The 17,866-nt window shown below is 34.9% G+C and overlaps 1 protein-coding gene across 5 annotated transcripts in view; it reads right to left on the minus strand.

The window, feature by feature from the left end:
- The window catches only part of CFAP47 (cilia and flagella associated protein 47), a 502,530-nt gene that overhangs the window by 314,360 nt on the left and 170,304 nt on the right, over positions 1-17,866 (minus strand). For all 5 annotated transcript variants that reach the window (XR_012026084.1, XR_012026085.1, XM_072815366.1 and 2 more), the window contains exons 30-31: positions 16,436-16,657; positions 1,215-1,296 (exon numbers count right to left, since the gene is read on the minus strand). Coding sequence is in view for 3 of the 5 variants with exons in the window: in XM_072815366.1 (XP_072671467.1) it covers positions 1,215-1,296; positions 16,436-16,657 (304 nt within the window). In the remaining 2 variants the exon portion in view is untranslated. The remainder of the gene's footprint in view (positions 1-1,214; positions 1,297-16,435; positions 16,658-17,866) is intronic.

The following is a 17,866-nucleotide window of genomic DNA, read 5'->3' on the forward strand; positions in this document are numbered from 1 at the left end:
ACCAAATAAATAAATACATCTTAAAAAAAAAAAAAAAAAGACAAGCCCTGGTTCTCCTGCTTGCATCATGTGTTGAGTATAGTAACAGAGCCACAACTAAAGTAGAGTTGCTTCAAAGCCTGCAGGCTCCTCCAAGAAATTCCCCTTTTCAATAGGTTTCCATAAAATGAACTGTATACTTTGACAATAACTAGACATGTCTTGCTCAATTTCTGCCTATTCTCTCCTTTAACTAAGGAAGGGAAGTGGCAAGTGGTGGGGAAATTAAATTTGTATTTTCCTTGGAAGATACATATTCTAAAAATTTAAGAAAACATTTACATAAGCACACACAATTCATTTCTAGATCCCCTAAAAGAAGCAATTACTTATATATTTAAGAAAGCCATATATTAATTTCTGCATAGCATAGGGGCCAAGGGCAGGCTAGGTGGGTCACTTTGGCACAAATATTGAATTTGAAGGAATTTAGGACAGGTACCCTCAAAACATACCACTTTGGCATATCGGCTATTTTCAGCTGAAGGCAACTGAGACACTCTGGGCTCAAGAGAAACTTTTGCCTCTCCCTTAACTCACAGAAGAATTTAAATTGGTGGTGGTGGTGGTAGGGTCTTTCCCAGAATAAGGGTTGTTAGCAGAGATAGATTTTACCTGAGTGACCCATCTGTATGGCAGGGCAAACATCTAATTACCAAACATCTACTCTTCTTAGCACCTGGTGAGGTGCATTCCTTCCCTTTGAAATCCCAGAGCCCTACCCCTTCTCCTTAGTTCAGAATGACACATATATACCTCATTTTGTCTTTGGAATTTCCATGTCTGTGTGGATTCCCCTTACATTTGCTATTAAATTTGATTTTCTCCTGCTAATCTGTTTCATGTCAATTTTATTCTTTGTCTAGCTAGAAGAACCTTGAAGGGAACAGGATATCCTTGCTCCTCAACAATAGGAACTCCACAAAGATTTTTAGACAGATATAAAAATGTGTGTATATGTCTGTGTGTATATATACATATATGTATATATATACATATATACACATTTAAATATTTATACACACACATAAATAAGCTGTCCAGAGAGGCATAATCCATAAGACATTTCATAAATAAAAATACCAGTATTTTAAAATGAAATCTTCTAACAAAGACCAAAGAACAGTCAATTTAATAACTGTGCAGATTATTCCCTAGAAATTGAATTGCCTTACTGTAATTTCAATCCACTTTTTATAATCTTCTGGTTCAAGCAGAAATTCTGGCAGTACATGAGAAATACATGCTCCTTGAGTGCTAAAATCAAAAAAGAAAAATCCAAATTATCATAGTATAATACAGTTTGCATACCACCTGCATTTGAACTTTATTTCAATATCATAGTTTATATGTGTATTGAATTTTAATTTTTATTTTTTTATTTTTTTTATTTTTTTTTAAATTTTTTTTTTAACTTTTATTTATTTATGATAGTCACAGAGAGAGAGAGAGAGAGAGAGGCAGAGACACAGGCAGAGGGAGAAGCAGGCTCCATGCACCGGGAGCCCGACGTGGGATTCGATCCCGGGTCTCCAGGATCGTGCCCCGGGCCAAAGGCAGGCGCCAAACCGCTGCGCCACCCAGGGATCCCTGAATTTTAATTTTTAAATTTAAAATTTATACAATTAGCTTTAACCCTTCCCTTAACAATGAAATGTGCATATGATGTTTCCTTTAGAGAATTAATAATAAGAAAGAACTTACTAAGTGCCTACAACCAGCCACATCTATCCTTATATGATAATGGAATAGAGAGTTATAGGACTTGGCTAACCATTTTATTGTTGCATAACATTATAAAATTGGAAAATATCTGGAAAAAGTTTGAATACAATAAAGCATCTAACAGACCATTAGTCACCCAATGCTCAGTGAATGCCACAACACATACCTGAATACAGAAAACCCCCAATATAACATAATCCATCACCTATTTTCTTTGATTATACAAATTTGTAGTAGTATATCTGTTGCAGCACATATATATTTATATTATTTTATACATTTAAAAGCATATATGAATATATATAATTTATCACATTTAAGATTATAGTTTTTTAGTTGGCATATTTCTTGAAATATTTTTTAAAGATTTATTGATTTGAGAGAGAAAAAGCGTGAGTGGGGGGTGAGAGGTAAGGGAGAGAGACAGAAAGAGAGAATCTTAAGCAGGCTCCACACTGAGTGCAGAGCCTGACACAGAACTCCATCTCATGACTCTGAGTTCATGACCTGAGTTGAAATCAAGAATTGATTGCTCAAACAATTGAGCCAATATTGAGAAATATTTTTATTCAAAGTCTTTATATGCACACCTATCACCACTAGAGCTACTTTCACAGAGTTTAACCCAGTTTTGGCAGGAGTGTTTCCTAGCAGGGATTTAAACATTTAGTTCTAACTCATTTGGTGAGCATAGAATGCCACCCACCATAAGCACTTATCAGAGAATGCCATATCTAGTACTCAACTCTGTAGACATTTTGCAGTCCTATCACTACTGAAAAAATGGGGAAAAGGAAAGGCAGAAAAAAGCCTCTAGATAATTCTGAAAGCTCAAACCTGGAAGGTAGCATAATGAATGAGAAGAAAGGGTAAAAGGAGAGACCAGAGTTCTAGAATTGTTAAGTTTGAGTTGGCCATGGGCCAGTGGAAGCTGGTAGAAGAAATTATGCTGCATACATAAAGCTCCTTTGTTTGAAGGTCAAACATCATCCCTTCTCTTTGATTTTCAAGCATTTCCCATCTGCATCTATATTACTCCTATGAATCTTCACTACACTGGAATGATTATAGATTTAAATAATATCTAATTTTAATGGAACACTATTCCTTAGCGGGAGTAGCTGACCTAAAGCATATTTAAGAACTCAAATGATATGATGGTCCATTAGGTTGAAATCTTAGAGGTAAAACAAAGACAGCTCAGAGACATATATAGCAGCTGGAATACTTCCTTGCATCCAAAGCAAATAAGGGATTTCAGAAGGAAATAATCACTTCTATTAAATGCTACTGAAAGCCTAAGAAAAATTATCAGGGAAGCATTAAACTGAAAGCTTCTTGAAGAAGGTGACCGTGTGATATTCATTTGAGTATTCCATAGTGGCCAGCAGAGGATAGGCCCTCAGTAAAATGTTGAGAATGGAGAATGAATTGTTTGCGTTATTAAAGACAATAGGCCCCAAATGGAGTCACTTATGCTAAGCTCCATGTCACCAAAGTGATTACTTCATTATGATTTTGGCTCTCCCAGAAATGGAATCTTAAACCAGTCAATCAGGAATCCCCTGAGCAGCATTAGTTAGGTAGTCTGCCTGACAGACCCCTACCATCCCTCCTAGAGAAAGTAACTTTGCAATAACCAATCTGCTTTTGTGCTGTAGGAATAGAAAACTTTTCCCTCTTTACCTTCTATGTTTTTTTGCTAGTCCAATAATCAAATTGACATAAGATACATTAAGAGGGGAAAAAAAACCCTTAGATTTAATTACATACCTAGGAGAGCCCCACAAAGACGTGAAGACTGAGAGGCAGTCAGACAGTTGAAGGTAAGGAGAAGGGGGTAGGGGCCTGGGTCTTCAAAGGGGAGGAAGACAATTCACAGGAATACTAGAAGAGCAAATGTTTGGTAAACAATCATTTGCCATGCCAGGTAGTAAAGTCTGATATAAAAAGTTATCTCTGGTAATCGTTCTCTTCCTGGTACAGGCCCTCTGTAAATGCTTGTAGGCAATTAAGGGAGAGGTAAAAAGCTTTTCCTGAGTCTGCTGGGACTCAGTGGCCTTCAGCTCAAAATAATCCCCATGCCAAAGTGGCACATTTTGGGACAGCATATGCTGCTTCCCCATATTGTAAGTACGACTTCCTTGTTCTTGCTTCTTTCTGCCTATAAAATCTCTTGCCTTGTACAGCTCTTCAGCTTCCTTCTGTCTGCTAGATTGGATGCTGCCCAGTTCATGAATTCCAAAATAAGACTGATAAGAGCTTTAAAATTTACTCAGGTGTATTTTGTTCTTTCACAGCATTTTACCGACACTATTATGAAGTGAAGGGTAGCAGAATATTCCATCCCAAAATATACCTCTTTGGCATGCCAATTATTTGGAGAATCTGCAGAAAGGGAGAAGCTCTAAATACAGGGTAGAAGTCACCCTTTTGTAAGGGAAAACACACATTTATTTTAAAAATTTACATTAGAAAAGGGGCCCCACCAGGAAGAGATCTATTGTGAGGAGATAACTTTTTCACCTTAGAGATTTATCTGTGTGACAGGGTAACCTTTGTGTAACAAATATTTCCTCCTCTCACCATTCCTGAATTACCTCCTCCCCCTCTTGGCCCCCTTCTCTCTTTAAAGCCCTAAGCTCCTACCCTTTTCCATAGCTCAGAATGGTATAGAAGCCTCATCTTTTGGCTGACTTTTGAGTCTCAAATCTTTGTGGTGCCACTGTACTTACATACATACATAATCAAATTCTTTTCCTCCTGTCCTTTTATTATGGCGGGGGGGGGGGGAGGTTGGTCTCATCCAAGAACCTAGAAGGGTACAGGGGAAATTACTTTTCCTCTCCTACATGAGACTTGTCTTCTTTTCATTTTGAATATATCTCAAGACCTAACTTCATCAGTCCCTAAGGCAGTATTTACGATTGTCTTTATCAATAGATTTTATTATGTCTGCTCAGTAGTTTTAGAGTGTTGAGTTGCCTAATTGATTTAATCACACTTTTAAAATCTAGGTTTTCCATTTGAATATTTCTTCCAGGTTTACACTAAGTAGAACATAATAAAATTAGATGTAATGAGTTATTAAATTCTCAATTTGATCTCTAAAGATTTTTGAATTTCTCATTTATTGTACAAAATCAATATAATTTCACTTGTATAAAAGTCCTTACCCACTGTCATCAAATTCAAATGTGAAAGCTAATAACATTTATGATTACTTTGAATTTAGTACATTTATTTGCATGATGAAACATATGCATGAATCTTAGATCAATGACTCAATTTTAAGAACCATATTGCTATACTTAAATATTGAGGAATTTTATCACGGTCGACATATCCTGATAAGCATCTATTTGCTGATAAAAGAACAATAAATTTGAATGGCTTGGCATTAAGTCCAAAATCATTCTTCCATAATTGTGTCCTCACACCATAAAATGTCAAAACAGAAACTACCATGTAAATGTCAAGACCACTCACTGGGAGCTAACCAACAAAAGTGCTGCAAGAATAACATGACAATTCCAAGTACCACAGAATTTAATGACACTATCAGAAAACTGTTTCATTTCTATAGTGCACAAACAATAAAGATTTATTTAAGTGTCTGACGTTTTCCTTCAATTCACAGTTAATACTTCATTAGATATTAGAACACTACTTTCTTTCTTTTGGTAAATAATAATTATAATTAAAACCTTCTAAAAGAAAAGTCTTCTAAACACAACCTTCTAAAATAAAAATAGCATTAGAATGTTTGCCTTATTGAATTAAAGCATTTACTTTAATAAATCAATCATCAAAGACCAAGAGTAGGACATGGTAAAATTAAAACAAAAGTTATGTACTTTCAATTTTAAAATTACAAAACCTTTTAAAATGTACCTATTTTATCTAATAAAGACATGCTTGATAAATATTGGTTTTCTGGACATTTTATGTCAATAAAATGTTTCTCTCTAATACAGCAACAGATTTTTAAAATATTCTATTTCAGTGATAATGGTATCACAAGAATCAGTTTTCAGTTTATGTTGCTAATGGCTATCATATTGAAGAAACTTAAGGAAACATTTTAGCATATGAAAGCCATAGATCACAGTTTATTGTACTTAAATTCATCCTCCTCCTCCTCCTCATCATCATCATCTACAGTGTGTCATATAATACTTACTCTATTATTTCTAACTCTATTGTTTACCAAGTTTCGAATTATCATCTTCAACTTTACAGATATTGAAATTGAAGCTTAAACAGATTAACTTGTGGAAAGTCACAGGAGTACAAAAGACCTAGAATTTAAGCCTGCGTCTACCTAGTTCAAAAGCCATGCTTTTTTACCCAACTTCAGTGAATTCTCCCAGAATCACTCTTAGACTGCTGCTTTAAAATATTTTCATTCTTAGATGCAATTCCATTAAATAAGATACCATAGTGGTCATGTATAAGTAAGAAGGATATAATTTTTTTAAAGATAAAAGAAATGAAATGACAAATGGAATTAAATTTAATTATAAAGGGCGGTGAGTTGGTTTCCTAAGTGTATTTATTTTTGTGAATGAAAAATTTATTTAAAAATCAATGGTATTAGAAAGAGTTATAATAGTTTTATATTATGTGATATCCTACATTACAGTTTCAATGCAGGATAAATAGTGGTTTTGTTCTGCTTCTGTTTTATAGTTTTATATTATGGAAATTATGAACAAAATAGTTTGTTTTTTCAGTGAAAGTTAATTATATCATAAAATTATTGTTGCATATAAATAAATTAAATTATATCAAAGGATATTAGGCATTGTGTTAGCTTGGTCTGTCATAACAGAATACAGCAGGCTGCATATACAATAGAAATTTATTTTCTCACAGTTGTGGAGACAAGAAGTCCAAGAACAAGATGTTGGAAAATTTGGTTGCTTGTGAACATTCTCTTCCTGGCTTGCAGACAGCTTAGAGTCCCATCTTTATATCATGAACCATGATTACATTCTTAAAGGTCCTGTTTCCAAATACAGTTGCATTGGGGGTTAGGGCTTCAACATGTGAATTAGAGGGAGACCCAATTCATTCCATAACATGCACAAATGACAAGAAACATTAAGTATATTCTTTCAAATATAAGGATAAAAATGTATTACAAAATATAATAACTGCTTTCAAAATAGTTATTACAACACATATGACATTTTTATGGGCTGAATTGTTTCCCCCCTCAAAAGTCACATGTTGAAATCCTTACACGGGTACTTCAGAATGTGACTATATTTGGAGTCAAGGCCTTTAAAGAGGCAATTAAGATAAAATGAGGTATTAGGATAAGCCCTAATCCAAACTTCCTGGTGTCCACATATGACCATGAAATTTGGACACACCGAGAGACATTTAGGGGTATGTGCACACAGAGGAAAGACCATGTGAGGACAGAGAGAAAGTCTGCAAGCCAGAGGCCTCAGGAGAGAACCAATCTGCCAACACCTTGATCTTGCATTTCCAGCCCCCAGAACTGTAAGAAAACAAATTTCTGTTGTTTAAGCCTTCCAGTCTGTTATTGGCAGCCAGGGCAAACTGATATGGATACAGGGGAATAAATGCCTTAATAATTAGTTATTTTTAAGAATTTACAGTTTAATATTATCAATAAAGTTCAATGTATAACTTTCATAGTATATACTCCATCTTTTCCCAATTCAATCCTCTCTCACTGGTTACACCTTTTCTCCTGGAATTCAAGTGCTTTACCTTATCTTCTCTTATCCCTAATTTTTCATATTTCACAACATTTTCTCCATTCCTATATGACTATCCTGAGACCCAATTTCAAAGTTTTATTCCTTTCACCACACAAGCTCAAAAAGCAAGCTCTGTGAAAGACAATCTTAATAAATAAATATTTAATGAACATTGGCCCCATTCTTTGTTATTAAGGACCCTGGGTATTAGAGATGCCAGATGAATGAGATGTGCTTCCTGCCCCCCAGCTTGCACACAAATTAGGGAGGTATACTCACCTATGAATAAGTCAGTGGTATTGAAAATAATTGACAAAGTTACACACAGCTGTGCTATTTTCGTTAGCTGATAAAATCTTTATCATTTTCTCAACCAGATTAGATATATAGGATTAGGAAGAAAACCTAGACTTAAATGTTCATATATTTTAGAGTCTTCTAACTTGAACAGTCTCCTTATAGTAATTCTGTTCTATGGGACAAGCAATCAAAATTTCAGACCTCCCCCCACCCACACACACAATGGCAACAACAAAGAGAGATTTATTGTGTAGTAAATAAAGCTTCAACTTTAGTTTTCATCACATTCATGAGTTTCTTCTAAAGCCATGTTGCTAAAGTTTGTATTTTTAATTTGATGTTAATTTATAAAGGAGGGATCTCCAAATTGTGTAAGGCCTCTCAGAACATGGATCAGTCCTACATTTATGCTTACATGAAGTAGGTGAGAGGGACACTTATACCTTTCTACAAGCAAGTCTGTGATTACTTTTCTGGATCTCCAGTCTCTTTGGCGATACCCCCTATCACTGCCTGGAACCAGTTGCCATGTGGGTAATTGCTGCTGAGGCCTGAGATGAGGATCTTGCATTTCTCCTCCTCCTCAATTGAGGACCAAGAGGTCTCTCAAAACTGACTCAGCCACACTCCAGTTCTCATATATTTGTCATTCATACCATGGCTTCAACTCCTACCCTCCTGTCTCTTTAGTGGAGTCCCTCTCATTTAGTCAGCCTCCATAACAGGCTGCCTGGGTCTTAACTCAGTTCCCTTCAGTGAATTAGAAACTTCTAGGTCCCTTACAAGTCACAAGAAACTCAAGCCAGTTTTGACTATTCACATGGCAGCACCTAAGAAATGAAGAAAATAATTTGTTCAGCTCCATCTCTAAATTTTTAAAAGTTTTTATTTAAATTCCAGTTAGTTAAAAATACAGTGTAATAATAGCTTCAGGGGTACAATATAGTGATTCAACACTTGCATACAATATCTGATGCTCATCACAACAAGTGCACTCCTTAATTCCCATCACCTATTTTACCCATTCCCCAACCAAACCCATCTGGTAACCATTAGTTTCTTTTCTATAGTTAAGAGTTTGTTTCTTGGTTTGCCTCTTTTTCCCCTCTGCTCATTTGTTTTGTTTCTTAAATTCTACATATGAGTGAAATCATATATAGTATTTGTCTTTTTATTACTAATTTCACTTGGCATTATACTCCCTAGCTCCATCCACGTCACTGCAAATGGCAAGATTTCCTCTTTATGGCTGAGTAATAATCCAGTGTGTTTGTATATGTATATACCACTTATTTATCAACTCATCAGTTGATGGACACTTGGGCTATTTTTATAATTTGGCTATTATAAATAATGCAGCTATAAACATTGGGGTGTATGTATCCCTCTGAATTAGTATTTTATCTTCTTTTGAAAAATACCTTTTTTTAATATTCTTTGGGAAAATACCTTGTAGTGTGATTGCTGAATTGTAGGGTAGTTAGTTCTATTTTTCACTTTTTAAAGAAGCTTCATGTTTTCCACAGTGGCTGCACCAGTTTGCATTCCCACCAACAGTGCAAGAGGGTTCCCGTTCTCCACACCCTCAGCAATACTTGTTGTTTCTTCTGTTGTTGATGTTGGCCATTCTGACTGGTGTGAGGTGATACGTCATTGTAGTTTTGATTTGTAGTCCCTTATGATCAGTGATTTTGAAGACCTTTTCATGTGTTTGTTGACCATCTATATGTCTTCTTTGGAAAAATATCTATTCATGTCTTCTGCCCATTTTTTCATTGAATTATTTATGTTCTGAGTATTAAATTCTTTATAAATTTTGGATATTAACCTTTATCAGATATGTCATTTGAAAGTATCTTCTCCCTTGCAGTAGGAAGAAGAAGGGCAACCTAAGTAGGTTGCCCTTTAGCTTTGTTGATTGATTCCTTTGCTGTACAGAAGCTTTTTATTTTGATGTAGTACAATAGTTGATTTTTGCTTTTGTTTCCCTTGCCTCAGGAGACATATCTAGAAAGAAGTTGCTACAGCTGATGTCAAAGAGGTGTTCTTCTGTGTTCTTCTCTAGGATTTTTATGGTTTCAGTTCACACATTTGGATCTTTAATTCACTTTGAATTCAGTTTTCTAACTTGTGTAAGAAAGTGGTCCAGTTTCATTCTTCTGCCTGTTGCTGTCCAGTTTCCTCAACACCATTTGTTGAGGAGACAGTCTTTTTCCCATGGCATATTCTTTTCTGCTTTGTCAAAGATTAATTGACCAAATAATTGTTGGTTTATTTCTGAGTTTTCTATTCTGTTCCATTGATCTATATGTTCATTTTTATGACAGTACCATACTGTTTTGATAACCACAACTTTGTAATATAACTTGAACTCCAGAATTGTGATGCCTTCAGCTTTGCTTTTCTTTTTCAAGATTGCCTTGGCTATTCAGGTTCTTTTGTGGTTCCATACAAATTTCAGGATTGTTTGTTCTAGCTCTGTGAAAAATGCTATTGGTGTTTTGATAGGGATTGCATTAAATGTGTAGATTGCTTTGAGTAGTATAGACATTAAAAAAAATTTTTCTTCCAATCCATGAGCATGAATGTCTTTCCATTTATTTGAGTTGTCTTCAATTTCTTTCACTGAAGTTTTGTAGTTTCCAAGTACAAGTCTTTCACCTCTTTGGTCAGGTTTTTTTCCCCTAGGTATCTTAATGTTTTTGGTGCAATTGTAAAAAGGATTGATCCCCCCCCCCTTTTTTTTTGCTGCTTCATTATTAGTATATAGATATGCAACAGATTTTGGTCGATTTTATATCCTGCAATTTTACTGAATTTGTGTACCAGTTCTAGCAGTTTTTTTTGGTGGAGTCTTCTGTGTTTTCAATATATAGTATCATGTCATCTGCAAATAGTGAAAGTTTTACTTCTTCCTTGCCAATATGGATGCTCTTTATTTCTTTTTGTTTTCTGATTACTGTGGCTAGGACTTCCAGTACTATGTTGAATAGAAGTAGTGACAGTGGATATTCCTGTCTTGTTCCTGACTGTAGAGGAAAAGCTCTGTTTTTCCCTATTTAGCATGATATTAGCTGTGGGTTTTTCATATATGGCCTTTTTATGTTGAGGTACATTCCCTCTAAATCTACTTTGGTGAGGTGTTTTGGTTTCTTTTCTTTTTTTTTTTTCTTTATCATGAATGGATGTTGTACTTTGTCAAATACTTTTTCTGCATCTGTTGAAAAGATCATATAGTTCTTTTACTTTCTCTTATTGATGTGATGTACTACACTGATTGATTTGGAGATACTAAACCACCCTTGTAGCCCAAGCATAAATCCCACTTGATTGTGGTGAATGATATTTAAATTTTTTGTTGAATTTGGCTTATTTTATTGAGGATTTTTGCATATCTGTTCATCAGAGATATTGGCTTGTAGTTCTTTTTTTTTTTTTTTGTGGTGTCTTTATCAGGTTTTGCTATCTGGGTAATGCTGGTCTCAAGGAACGAATTTGGAAATTTTTCCTCCATCTCTATTTTTTGGGAATAGTTTGAGAAGAATTGGTATTAACTTTTCTTTAAATGTTTGATAGAATTCACTTGTGAAGCCCTGTGGTCCTGGACTTTTGTTTGTTGGGGGTTTTTTGGTTACTGATTCCATTTCTTTACTGTTTATCAGTCTGTTCAAATTTCCTATCTGTTCCTGATTCAGTTTTGGTGATTCATCTGTTTCTAGGAATTTATCCTTCTCTTCTAGCTTGTCCAGTTTATTGGCATATAGTTTTTCATAATATTCTCTTATGATTATTTGCATTTCTGTGCTGTCAGTCATTATTTCTTCTCTCTCATTTATAATTTTATTTATTTGGGTCCTTTCTGTTTTCCTTTTGCTAAATCTGGCTACAAGTTTATCAATTTTATTAATTTTTTCAAAGAATCAGCTTCTGGTTTCATTCATGTGTTCTACTGTTCTTTTAGTTTCTTTATCATCTATTTCTGCTCTAATTATTATTTCCTTCCTTCTGGCTTTAGGCTGTTTTTTTTTTTTTTTTTCCTAGCTCATTTAGGTATAAAGTTAGGTTGTTTGAGATTTTTCTTGCTTCTTGAGGTAGGCTTGTATTGCTATATATTCTCTCTTAGGACCTCTTTTATTGCATCCCAAAGGGTTTAGACCACTGTGTTTCCATTTTCATTTGTTTCCATGTATCTTTTCATTTCTTCTTTGATTTCCTAGTTGACTCATTCATTATTTAGTAGCATGTTATTTAACTTCCACGTATTTGTTATCTTTCCAGATTTTTCTTGTGGTTGCCTTCTAGTTTCACAGTGTGGTGGTCAGAAAAGGTGCATGGTATGACTTCTTTCTTCTTGTATTTGTTGAGGTTTGTTTTGTGGCCTACTATGTGATGTATTCTCGAGAATGTTCCATGTGCACTTGAAAAAATGTATATTGTGCTGTTTTAGGTTGAAATGTTCTGAATACATCTGCTAAGTCCATCTGGTCCAGTGTGTCATTCAAAGTCATTGTTTTCTTATTGACTTTCTATTTAGCTGATCCGTCCATTGATGTAAGTGGGGTGTTAAAAGTCTTTGACTATTATTGTATTATTATTGGTTAGTTCCTTTATGTTTGTTATTAACTACTTTCTGTATTTCTGTGCTCCCATCTTGGGTGCATAAATATTTTCAATTGTTATATCTTCTTGTTGGGTTGTCCCCTTTCTTACGATGTAGTGACCTTCTTTGTCTTTTGTTACAGTCTTTGTTTTAAAGTCCAGTTTTTCCAATGTAGATATTGCTACTCTGCCTTTCTTTTGACATCTATTTGCATGATAAATATTTCTCCATCCCTTGACTTTCAATCTGCAAATGTCCTTAGATCTAAAATGAGTCTCTTATAAGCAGCATATAGATGAGTCTTATATTTTTTTTTTATCCATTCTGACACCCTATGCCTTCTGATTAGAGCTTTTAGTCCATTTACATTCAAAGTAATTACTGATAAGTATGTATTACCATTTTAGTACTTGTTTTGTGGTTGTTTCTGAAAATTTTCTCTGACCTTTTGTCTTTATTTTTTTGCTTATTTTCTTCAGTGATATATTTGTATTTCTTTCTCTTTATTCTTTACATGTTTATATATATATATATATAGTTATATAGTTGTTATATAGTTATATAGTTATATATAGTTACCATTTGGTTTGTATCTAACCTCTCCTGCATATAGCAGTCTACATTAAGTTGATGGTCATTTAAGTTTGAACCTATTATTCTCTCCTCTCCATGTCTTAGGCATATGTTAGTATATTTTATACCCTTTTTTTGGTGAGTTCTTTGACTGATTTTTTTGCAGAAGTATTCATTTTTACTGCTTTCATGTTTCCTGCATTTGTACTGTCACTTTTGAATACTTTAAAAAAATATTTTATTTATTTATTCATGAGCAACAGAGAGAGAGAGAGGCAGAGACACAGGCCAAGGGAGAAGCAGGCTCCCTGTAGGGAGCCTGACGAGGGACTTGATCCCGGGTCTCCAGGATCACGCCCTGGGCTGAAAGTGGCACTAAACTGCTGAGCCACCCGGGCTGCCCTGTACTGTCACTTTTGGCCTCTCCTTTCCACTCAAAAAGTATTCTTTAATATTTCTTGCAAGGCTAGCTTAGTGGTCACAAACTCCGTTAGTTTTTGTCTGGGGAAATGCTTATCTCTCCTATTCTGAATGACAGCCTTGCTGGATAGAGTGTTCTTGGCTTCAGATTTTCCCTTTCAGCACTTTGAATATATCATGCCACTCTCTTCTGGCTTGCCAAGATTTTGTTGAAGAATCCCCAGCTAGCCTTATGGGCTTCCTCTTGTAAGTTAATGACTTCTTTTGTCTTAATGCTTTTAAGAATTTTCTTTATCATTATATTCAGCACATTTAAGTATAATATGTCTTGGTGTTGGCCTGCTTTTGTTGATTTTGTTGGGGGTTCTCTGTGCCTCCTGGATTGGGATGTCTGTTTCCTTTTCCAGATCATGGAAGGTTTTAGCTATTATTTCCTCAAACAAATTTTCTTCCCCTTTTTCTCTCTTCTTCTTCTGGGAATCCTATACGAATGTTATTATGTTGGATGGAGGCACTGCATTCCCTATGTTTGCATAATTCTTTCTCTCTTTTGTTCAGCTTTATTGTTTTCCATTTCTTTGTATTCTAGGTCATTATTTAATTCCTCTGCTTCTTCCAGCCTGCTGTTCATTGAGTCAAATGTGTTTCTAATCTCATTTATTGCACTCTTCATCTCTTCATCTCTGACTGACTCTTTTTTAATTCTTCTATCTCTGTGGTAAGGGTCTTACCAATGTTTTCTATTCTTTCCTCAAGTCCAGTGATTATCCTTATGATCATTACTTTAAATTCTCCATCAGCATGTTAGTCATCTCTGTTTCACTTAGATCTCTGTCTGTGATCTTATCTTTTTCTTTCATTTGGGATAAATTCTTCTGTCTTCTCATTCTGTCTAAGTCCCTGCCTGCTTTTTTTTTTTTTTTTTTTTTTTTTTAATTAGAAAAGGCAATTATTTCTCCTACTCCTAGCCTTATGAAGAAAAATCATGTAGTGCTCAGGCCTTGGCTCTTTAGGGAATATCTCTGCTGTGTGCTGCATGTGTGCTGCTGCTGTGTCCTGGTCACTTTATCTTTAGGTCAGTCATCTGCAAAAGCTTTCCTTGCCTGATGTGGGCAGTGTTTGGTCCCTGGCCTGAACATGGTGAGTTTTAACTAGGTATGCTTTGGTTTGCTTGTGAAATGAGACCTGTCACTACCTCCACTGGAACTAAGGTACTGCAAAACTCTCTGTTTGGGAGATGTGGTGTAGACTGGGATTTGTACCAGTCTTCTGGAAGAGGAATCTGCTGGCTTGGAACTGATGCAAACATGACTGAGAAGAGCAATCTCACTGGAGTGAAGAGGAGGAGGCTTAGTATAAGCAAGTTAGACAGCCAGTGTCATTCTGGGCTGCTTCCCACTGATGGTTCTGTATTTATGGTGAGGGGCAGGGGAGGGAAATGGCACCAGCAAGCTCCTTTGTTCCTGGACAGGTGTCTCTGTGAATGCTGCTTTCTCAGGGACACACAGAGAGGGGCAAATGATCTCCCCAATGTGTGCCCCAGTCGTTCTTTACCTTGTTCTTTCCACACTGTATGCCCTTGGGTTGTTTGCCTGCCTTCTCTCCAAAGTAGCACAGTGCTTTCCAGGCTGTATCACAGCCAAGCCCACTGATATTTAAAACTCCAGTGTTTAAGGCCCCCTGGTTGCAAAAACTCATGAAAATCTGTACCTTTCATTTTCCAAGCCAATGGCTATGGGGAAACATTCTCTTTTTGTGTTCCCTGTGTCTTCCTCTCTCACCATTCTCAGTGACCCTGGCTCCCTCCCCTCAGTAGCACCCAAGATTGATTTCTCTCCTAAACCGTATCTCCATACTTCCTACCTTCTTCAATGTGGCCTCTTCCTCCCTTTCCTTGTTCTATCAGTCTTCAGGTCAATTTCTGGGGTATTTAGGATGATTTGATAGTTACCTGGTTATGTTCATGGAAGGAGACAAGTCTAGAGTACTCCTACTCTGCTGTCATATTCCTGTTTCTCTGTATATCATGTCTAATTTTTAAGACCATAATATTGCTAGAGACTCAAAAATTCTGATTTGGAAATTAAAAAAAAATTTTTGAACACCAAATTTTTCATTTGCATTCCTGCTTTGAGATTCCTTTTGTTACCCTCCATCCCCACCCCTGCTAAGGTAGGTGAACATTTCTGGCCAACTATGGAATAGATTCCATACACAAAGAAGCAATGATATAAAGACACAGCAATATATTTCAAAAATATGAACCCTATTGCATAATAATTACAAGTAACAAATGTTATTTTAGTGATATAGAAGCATGGTTATGGATGTTCCAGTGGATAAGGATACTGCAAATATAAGCAAAAGAATTAATATAAATTCACCAGTACTCTCCTCAGACTTTTAATGAACACTGCTTTTCTATTTCTTGGCCACTCACCATTTATAATCTCTGCAGAGGAACACAGACATTATAATGACAAATATTTTTCCTATATTTTCTGTCAACCAGTTATGGAAATTTTCACCTGCTGATTATTTTAATATTAAAAGACAACTATGTGGACTAAAAATTCATAGTATAACTTGAGATTATACTAACAATATTCTGAGAAATAAACTTATTGGTATCATCCCTTTTTAGTTCTATGAACTTATATATTTGTCTAGGTAAGAAAACTCAAAATGAGGTCATGGACCAGAAGAAATCAATATCACCTAAAACTCCTTATAAATGCAAATTAACATCATAAATCTGTGGGTAAGGGCCAGAAACCTGTTTAACATGCTCTCACAATGATATGGATTGATGATAAAGCTTGGGAATGAATGCCTTAAGTTGCCAATTCAACAGTCTATGAAATGTTTATTTTCCATTATCTTTCCAGAGTATATATTACAGGATTATGCATATACTGGAAACATGGTAAATATATTATAAAAAAGACAAATAATATCAAAATCTACCTATCTACCCATTTACTTATGTATCTATCCAAGCCAAAATTACATGCTTAAATTAGCACATTCATGCTCTTACATGAGAAAGTCAAGAAGTGAAGAATGTTGAGAATGAAGTTGAATCACCCTTTCAGTGTAATCCTCAGGTAAGGACTGACTTGAATTAATTCCAGGTGGCATTTTTCCACTCAAATGGAGCATCACATCATAAATGGTCTTATTATATTTTGAAAAGTCGTTCTGTCTGGAAATTTTTTTGGATGATGAGGTTGATGAGTAGAATTTTATTTTATACACTTCCCTATGAGAAAACAATTTTAAAATAAAAAAAAACAGTATGTTATGTTATGAAAAAAATTTTCAATGACTAAATAAAGTTCTATTTAAAATCAAATAAGAAATTATAAAATTCACCTTACTCAGCTATCATTTGTTAGTACAAATTAGATGTTTTGATAACCCTGGAACTTTCTATTATCTCATTTTAAACACACATCATAATCTGATGTTGCAATTGTCAGGTCTGGAAGATTGGATTGTGAATAGAAAATGTAACTGCTTTGGATAAACAGTACAGGAGTTAAGCCCTGGACCCATTAACTGCTAGCTGGTTGAGAAGTTATCCAAACTCATTGAATTCAAATTTTATACCATTTAAACTGGAGGTAATAATGCCTATAATAGTTTTCAAGATAGATGTCAAATATTCATAACACATGTATAGACAAAAACAAATTTATACATATTTTCTCAATATTGTATTCTAATAATTAGAAGGGCTTATCCTGCACATTGGCCTCATAAGCAGAGATTCACATTTTAAAGATAAACCCAGAGAGCTAATGCTCTTATATATTTCTCTGTCCTTTAAATAAGACAGTACAATCTCTATTTCTGATACTTCTCACACTGAGTTACAATGGATGCTAATTATTAAATGGATTAAAAAAAATTCAAACAATTCTTGCTCTCTATAGTTTATCAATTATCTAATACTACAGTATACTGTCTACTTGTTTGCTAGCAATCAAAGTCAAAATGTATCACTAATTTAGACTGACAAATAAAAAGTGCCCAAGGAGTCATTTTGAGTGGCCATTCTCCAGTTTGGTAGCTAGTAGGTCTATATTGCATATTATAGGACAAAGTACATTGACTTAGGTAAGGGTTTGAGTACCATTGCTCAAACTCTGGCTCTGCCTCTTACTGTGTGACTTTATGGAAGCTACTTGACTTGTCTGTTTCTCAAGTTCCTCATTAGTAATGTATATAATAGAGCTAGTATATCCTGAAGGTACCAACAAAGCAAATATTTCATGGAAAATAATTAATACCTGAAAATATTTCTATAAAAAATTATGAAGAAGATAAATGATCTAAACAGAATTAAGACATAACCAGACAATAACTAAAAAAAGAAGAAGAAAAAACAAGTTGAATATAAATAGTAAGAAACAATAAACAATATGAATGGACACACAGGGCCCACATATTATAGTTTTAAGACACA

The sequence above is a fragment of the Canis lupus genome, chromosome X (genome assembly GCF_048164855.1).
Source record: "Canis lupus baileyi chromosome X, mCanLup2.hap1, whole genome shotgun sequence".
Taxonomy (NCBI): Eukaryota; Metazoa; Chordata; class Mammalia; order Carnivora; family Canidae; genus Canis; species Canis lupus.